This window comes from Acyrthosiphon pisum, chromosome A2 (genome assembly GCF_005508785.2).
Source record: "Acyrthosiphon pisum isolate AL4f chromosome A2, pea_aphid_22Mar2018_4r6ur, whole genome shotgun sequence".
In the NCBI taxonomy this organism is placed as follows: domain Eukaryota; kingdom Metazoa; phylum Arthropoda; class Insecta; order Hemiptera; family Aphididae; genus Acyrthosiphon; species Acyrthosiphon pisum.
Window position 1 is genome coordinate 118,264,615 of NC_042495.1, and position 7,654 is coordinate 118,272,268.

General features: G+C 29.4%; 1 protein-coding gene across 1 annotated transcript in view; it reads right to left on the minus strand.

Moving 5' to 3' along the window:
* Window positions 1-5,247: 5,247 nt before the first annotated feature.
* Window positions 5,248-7,654, minus strand: part of LOC103308353 — an 11,972-nt gene continuing 9,565 nt past the window's right edge. Inside the window, exons 3-6 of the mRNA XM_029490061.1 lie at window positions 5,977-6,269; window positions 5,620-5,887; window positions 5,380-5,550; window positions 5,248-5,323 (exon numbers count right to left, since the gene is read on the minus strand). Coding sequence (XP_029345921.1) covers window positions 5,248-5,323; window positions 5,380-5,550; window positions 5,620-5,887; window positions 5,977-6,269 — 808 coding nt within the window. The remainder of the gene's footprint in view (window positions 5,324-5,379; window positions 5,551-5,619; window positions 5,888-5,976; window positions 6,270-7,654) is intronic.

Consider the following 7,654-nt stretch of genomic DNA (forward strand, 5'->3'; position numbering starts at 1 on the left):
CCCCTCCCCCGAAATGTTAAAAATTATTTTAATGGTCTATGATAGTAGCTCAAAAAGTCTTAAATTGTATTTAAAATAATGTACAATATGTATTAACACTTTTCAGCTATCTATTTGTGCTAGTACGTATTTAATGTGTAAAAGTGTAAAAGTTGATCAGCACCTCCCGAAAAAAAATCCTGGCTACGCCACTGATTCTATGTCTCCATACGGAGTTATAAGCCTTTGTTATATCCAAACTGATCATTCCGAGTATTTGTTTATGATCGAATGCATTTTCTATTTCAGTTTTTATTATAATTAAGTTATCCATAGTTGTTCTAGTGTGACGAAAACCACTTTGCTCTTTGGATAATATTTGGTTTTTTTCTAAGAACCATATTAATCTTGAGTTTATGATCTTTTCCATAATCTTTGTCATTGTATTTAGGAGTGTGATAGGTCTATATCCATCAGTAGAATGTTTGTTTTTCCCTGGTTTAAGAATAGGAATTATTATTCCCTTTTTCCATTCATTAGGTATAACACCTGTGTGCCATATGTTGTTATATATATTCAATAGAAATTTTTTTGCTGTTATGCCGAGGTTTGTAATAAAACAATAAGGGATACTGTTAGGGCCGGGGCTTTTGCTCTGGCATTTATTAAGTGCAGTTTCCATTTCATTGAGAGTTATACTGGAGTTCAGGTCAATTTGATCACTATTGTTAGGGTTTATTATTGAGATTATTGGTAAGTTTTCGGCTGGTGTTTTTATTCCATTTATAAATTCTTGTTTGTAGATTTTGTTGCTAAAATTATCTTGAAAGTATGCGCCGATTTTATCGGCGACTTCTTCTGGGGATGATGTTGTTCCATGTTCATCTGATATATGTATTTCTTGGTTTCAGTTTAGACCTTTCAGTGAATGGATTTTGTTCCATATCTTGGATGAGTTAGTTTTGGAGTTTATGCTGGTTGTGAATTCTTTCTATGAGTTTTTTTTGCTTTTTTTGATTAAAAATTTGGCTTGGGCACGCAGTTTTTTGAGTTGTATGAAATTCTAAGGTTTTATTTTTTTATACGTGTTTAAGGCGTTCTTTTTATTGAATATAGCTCTTTTGATCTCATCATTCCACCAAGGGACTTTGGGGTTTTTGTTATGGTTTATACAGCTACCAATAGATAGATCTGCTGCTGAGGTGATAATTTTAGTGAATATTTTGACTGTGTTTTCTATGTTGGATTGGTCATTGTGTTGTATTTTGATAATTTCTTCTTCTATAACATCACTGAATAATGTCCAGTTAGATGTTTTTAGATTCCATCTACGGTTTTTATTCATATTAGTATCCCCTATCCTGGACATGAAGTTTGTGAGTATCGGTAGATGGTCGCTGCTATAGATATCAGGCAGTACTTTCCACTTGAGTCTTTGGGCTAAGGAGGATGTGCACATAGTTAGGTCGATAGATGATAAGGTTTCATTGGCTAGGTTTATGTGAGTGGGAGATGTGTCATTTAGAATGACAATGTTTTCGTTTTCTAGTATTTTTTCAAATATCTTACCTCTAGGGTCTGTTTTTTCCGATCCCCACATTGTACGATGTGCATTAAAGTCGCCTAATATTATAAATGGCTTGGGAAGTTGTTTAATTATGTTTTCGATATCGGATAATTCGATTTTAGTTTGGTTGGGTAGATATAAGTTGCATACATTTAAATTTATTGCATTGAGTTGTATAGAAATGGCAATAGCTTCAAGATGGGTTTTTACGTTTATTTGTTTGCTAGGAAAGAATGACTTGACGTAGGTTGCTACACCGCCACTAGCTCTTAAACCATTAGTTCTGTTTTTGGTGTAACATATATAGTTCCTTAATGTTTTATAGGTTTGGTCGGTAAAATTAGTTTCTTGTAAGCATATGACGTCGGGCGAATGCTCGGCTATTAAAATTTTTAATTCGTTTGTTTTTTTTTGAAAGCCATTTAAGTTCCATTGTATTAGTTTTGTGTTTTGTGTGTGGTTATTTTCTTTTTGATTTGCATTCATTGGAATTTGAAAATTTGATTGATTTTTTTTGTATATGGGCTTTACGAGTATAACTCTTGTGGAGTAGCTTGGAATAGTAGATTAGATAATTTGGTGAGTTTGGTTTTTGTTGCTCGGTCGTTTATCTTAGGTCTGACAATTTCTATGGTTTTTAACATTGAAGGTATGGCTACATTTGCATCTTCGCAGAGAGAATGAATGTTGATTGATTTATTGGAGAAATTTTTGATTATGTATTTGAATTGGGAAAAGGAGATATTGATTTCTTCGTTTTCAGAAAATAGGTCTTGTACAGATTTTAAGTGGTCCTCAGCATTTGTAACAATATTTTCAAGCGAATTGCTTTTTTTAAGTTTTTTGATTTGATCTTGAGGTGTTTTCTTGTTTTTTTTTTGATTCTAACAATTTACATTCGAGGTTTTTGATCGGTTTAGGTTTCTCAATGTTTAGCTGTGTGTTTGATTGTTTGGAAATTGTAGGAGATGTAGGGCAACTTGATGATGGAAGAGATCTTTTAATTTGTTTATTGAGTAGAATTGTATTGGTCGTTGATTGACTTGATATATTTGAATTTTGACTGTTTTTAGGTATGGCGATAGCATTTACTTCTGTTATATCGTCTTCATGTGTGGGGTATGGGATCGAGGTGGGGGTATCTTCTATTGTTGGTTTTTGTGTATTATATTTATTATTGGTCATGGTATTTGGTTCTTTTTTGCAGTGATTGATGTGTGGCCGCTTTGTTTACATACATAGCAAATGAGTGTCGTCCGTTAGAAAAATTCTGAAATCTGTGTTGTCATATTTGATTATTATCGATCCGGGTACATTTGCTGTGTCGTCTGGGTGGATATATACTTGTCTCCTAAAACTGCTGATGTGAGCGAGCTCATCTTGGAAACCAGCTTTAAGAAAGGTTATTGGAGATAATGTCTTAATGTTTTCCAATAATAAGTGTTCGGTAATTACTTCATGCGGTATTATCGGGTGAGCATTAGAAATTATGAATCTCTTGGCAGGATTTATTAAACGACGAAATGGTATTTGATTTTCATTAACAGTTATATACGAATAGTTTTGTATCAGTTCGTCAACAGTTATTTTGTCTCTAAAATATATACAAAAACTGTTGTTCGAAATACGAGACGCAAAAATGATGTTTTTTTAGGCGGTGTTATTTTGCTAAATGCTTTAACATATTCTATTTGCGGTATTTCGTTTATCGTGTTTAATATAATAGCTTGGTCTTTTTTAGGAAAAATTGTGTTAGCTGTTGTTTCGGCAAAGGTTTTTGTGTTGTTTGTTTTGGGTGGTGCTGACAGTTGAGATAATTCTTGGTTATACATGTTAGATAAAATATCCGTAGGCATTTTATCGGTTTAATTGGCCGCTATGAGACGGCGGCCGGTGTAATTATGCGTAGCAATTACGAGTATGATAAGATTACATACCTATTTCGCTGTTGATTGTTGTGTGCTTATATAAACTGACTTGCTATCGGGAGCTAAGAAATACGGAACACACGTGTGCTTGGGACGGAGGTCAAACACGTACTGAAATACGATTTGTATTAGGTACTTATGTGTATACCTACTTATTAAATCTAGTTCTTTCCAATAATAACAATAATCAACAAAACATTTAAAAAATGTATCTAAATTATCTATTGTTCTGTATTAGACATTAGTAATTAGGACATTTTATAAAATATGAATATTAGATTATTCATATTAAATTAATAAATAATTTAAATTAAACTAAACTATCAAAATTCACATAATCTTTATTTCTTTTTAAGTCAAAATATTTATATTTAGACTTATCTTTTGTATTAACAATTGTATATTATCAATATCACATTATCGTCCTTCTTGGTATCTGCGATCTGCGATCTGAAAAATAATTATTGTTTTAAACCGACAAAAATAAACCAACATTCATGGATATTGGACTCACAAGCATAATGATATTATAATACTTCTAATTTATAACAATTTAATATTTATAAAACCCTATAAGAATTCCCGGTATTTCAGTTATCGCTTAACCGATCTGTACGATCTCTGTCCTCTGCTTTAAAAAATTTTAAAATATGAATTTTTTTTTACCTGTAGACTCAAGTAGGTATCCTGAATATTTTCAAAATTAAACATGAAATTATCTCATATTTATCTAGATAAAAATTTACTAATTTTTATCTTTATCTAGATAAAATTTAGTATAATTATCTTTATCTGTATCTAGATAAAAATTATTACAGTCATCTCATAGATAAATATTATTAAACTAGATAGCCGACTCGTTCCAATTATTGAAGTCTGGCCGCCATATACAGACAGGGCAATGTTTACATTTTGTTATCATTATCAATTACTGTGATAAATAACTGATCAAAAAAATAGAAATTCAAACATATTTATTTTTTGCATTGCTTATTAATAATTAATATTTATTATTGAATAACACTCAAGTGACCAGAACTATTACTGAGTGCTCACTTCCAGTAGGCAATAGTGTATAATGTATATTGGCCTGTGAAAATATAGTACTTGCTCTACTAGAAATTAGAAAACTGTGAACATTTGCTAGGTAGGTAACTAACATTTTCATTTTCAAATCTTAATGTGTACACTTAGTAAAATGTATATTGCAAGTAACATTTGTTTAGTGCTGCACATACAAAGAAATCAAGTTAAATTCCTTGAATTAATAAAGTATCATAACAAAAGATTCTGTTATTAAATGTTAACATAATAACAACACAATTGTAAAAAAAAAACATTTTAAATATTATATTTTACATTTAAAAAAAAAAATAGAAATTAATACATTATATATAATTACTTATAAAAATTTATGATTAGAAAACAAAATTAATTTGCTTAATTTATGTCGTTTGCTGGTAGTATTTACTAATGTAGAGTATTCTTTACCAAATGATTTTAATCTGACGCTTAAATATCTATTTATTAGTAAGGAAATTAAAATCATTTTATGAGGTCGTTCCAATAGACTACTGTTGCAATCTAATTCACTAAAGATATGACGATTAAGAGACACGTTATTAGTGCATTGGTACATTATTTTTTTATTTAAATTGGGTATGTTAAGGTTTGTTAGATTATTTGTTAAATTTAAAAGGATTTTTTCAGCCTCCATTATTATTTTTAATGAACTTTCGGAACCTAAAATTAAGCCCCCATTTTGTCTTAAATTTACGAATTTACCATATGTTGGTGAACAATAATTATGGTAACCATGGAAACAAAAAGGAAACGTTCAGTTACTAAGCTAAAAAAATGATTACCACCAACACCTTTTGAATTAAATTTGCAATTATAAATTACCTTGCATACTCATAAGCTTTAGGCGAATAATAGTGCAGAGTCAAAGAAAATTCTTTAATTTTCTTGCTAAATCTACATCCTGTAGATTTTTTACCTTTATTTTTAACGACATTTCGGAATATGTCCAAAGTTGTACCATCAAATTTTTCCATTAGTAACTCCTCTGTCTCTCTTTTAATTAAATTCTTTTTTTTTAAAACTTTTAATAAATCTTTTAAATTTTTGATTGATTTATCTTGCCGTCGAATTCGTTGTTGTAACGATTTAATTTTTTTCTTCAATTCAGATTTAGATGGAGAAAACTTGGGACGCTTTGGCAGACTTATATTAAATAATGAACGGACACATGATACTTTAGATGGTGTGATTAACAATGGTGTAGGTGGTGATGAATTCTGTGTTAATAAGTTACATTCTTGAATATTTGAGGTTGATTCAAGTGGAGAAATAATTTTGACTGAAGTATTATCATCATCCACAACACAACCAACATCATAATGTATTTCTTCTACAAAACATGTTGATGTAAAATCATAAATAATTTCAAATAGGTACTCATAAACATTTTTTAATTATATTAAAGTATTTACAAATTACCTGGTTCATTAGTTTCAGTACAAGGAATATAAGAGCTGGGTCCAGCTACTTGAAATTGCTCAACCTCAAGACACTGTTTTTTAGCTTTTGATATAATGTCTGAGTAGTTAGGAAAAATTGAAGGGACAGCCGTTGCCTTGAGTTTTAGCAAATAACTACCACCACATTTTTTTTCAAAATCATTTTGATGGAAATGATCACTACATACTTTACTATGTTTGGTCGGGATAAACCCTTTTCGGCCAACTGCATTAACCCACTGCTGATTTCTTTCAGCATTTTTCAGTGGAAACCTATTTACAAAAATGAATCTAGGATAAAATATCCAAGGACGAAATATCCAAACCAAAATATCCAACGGTCAAACACATTAGTATAATAGTAAAATAATATACAATAAAATGTAAGCTAATTTATTTTTATGAACACAGTATATGTATACACAATAAAATAAAATAAAATATTAAATAATTTGCTAAAAAAAATTAATTTTCTTTTGATATTTTGATTGTAGATATTTTGTCCTTGGATATTTTGACCGATTACCTACAAAAATACAACAAACAAATGCTAATTTAGTATTTATAACATAATATGTTCTGTTTTAATTAAAATAACGAAACATAATGAAAGATTATTGATTAAATAATTTACTTGACAAATATACTAAAAACTATATATATTGTTTAACACTTGTGGAAGCGAATATGTTACATATTATACATTAAATAAACAAAATTAATATCGTATAAAATATCTAACGATTACTTACGAGAAAAAGTGTATTTTTCTAGGACCTGGTTTTGACCGATTTGTACACAAGTGCACACTGCAGGAGCACACCAATACACCATATTAAAACACAATTGTAACTTTAAATCAGACTCAACCACAGAATATAACAATACAAGTTACAGAAAAAAAAAGACAACTGACGTCTGACGAGTTACGAAAGTTTATCGTTAAGCAAAAAGCAATTTTAATTTGAATTAATTGATATCACGAGGATTGATAACATTCATATTTTGTAAACAATGCCCAAACTGCATATGGCGACCAGGCGTCATATTTGTATGAATAGTCTATACAGAGTCGGCTATCTAGTTTAATAATATATATCTATGAGTCATCTTTATCTTTATCTAGATAAATTATTAGTTATCTATTCACAACACTGCCAATGACCTGTGTTGATTATTAATATTATATTTTGTAAATTGTAATTGATAACTTACAGATTTTATCTTTCTGCAATCAACTCGCTTACCAATTAAAGGTATAAGTACTTTAATGAAGAAGATTTCATGAGAATAATAACTAACTATGGTTAATTATAATTCAATTAGTACACAAAAGTAGTTCCATGTAATATTGGAATATTACACGAATAAGACCTCAGAATTTGATATTTTTTTTAACCAAATGAATACGTATGGTTAGGTTGGTTATGGCATTACTATTATATATATATTTTTATTTTTTTATTTACGGAATAAGTATTCCAATTTAATATGTATCGTATATTTTATTAACAGCTGATTACCCAAATTTTATATTTAGCCATAATATACGGTGTTCAAAAAGTTTGAATCGATCATCAGACTAATTCGACTGATAAACGATAATGTTATGATATAATTATTGAGTTATTAAATATTTTACCTAAATAAATAAATAC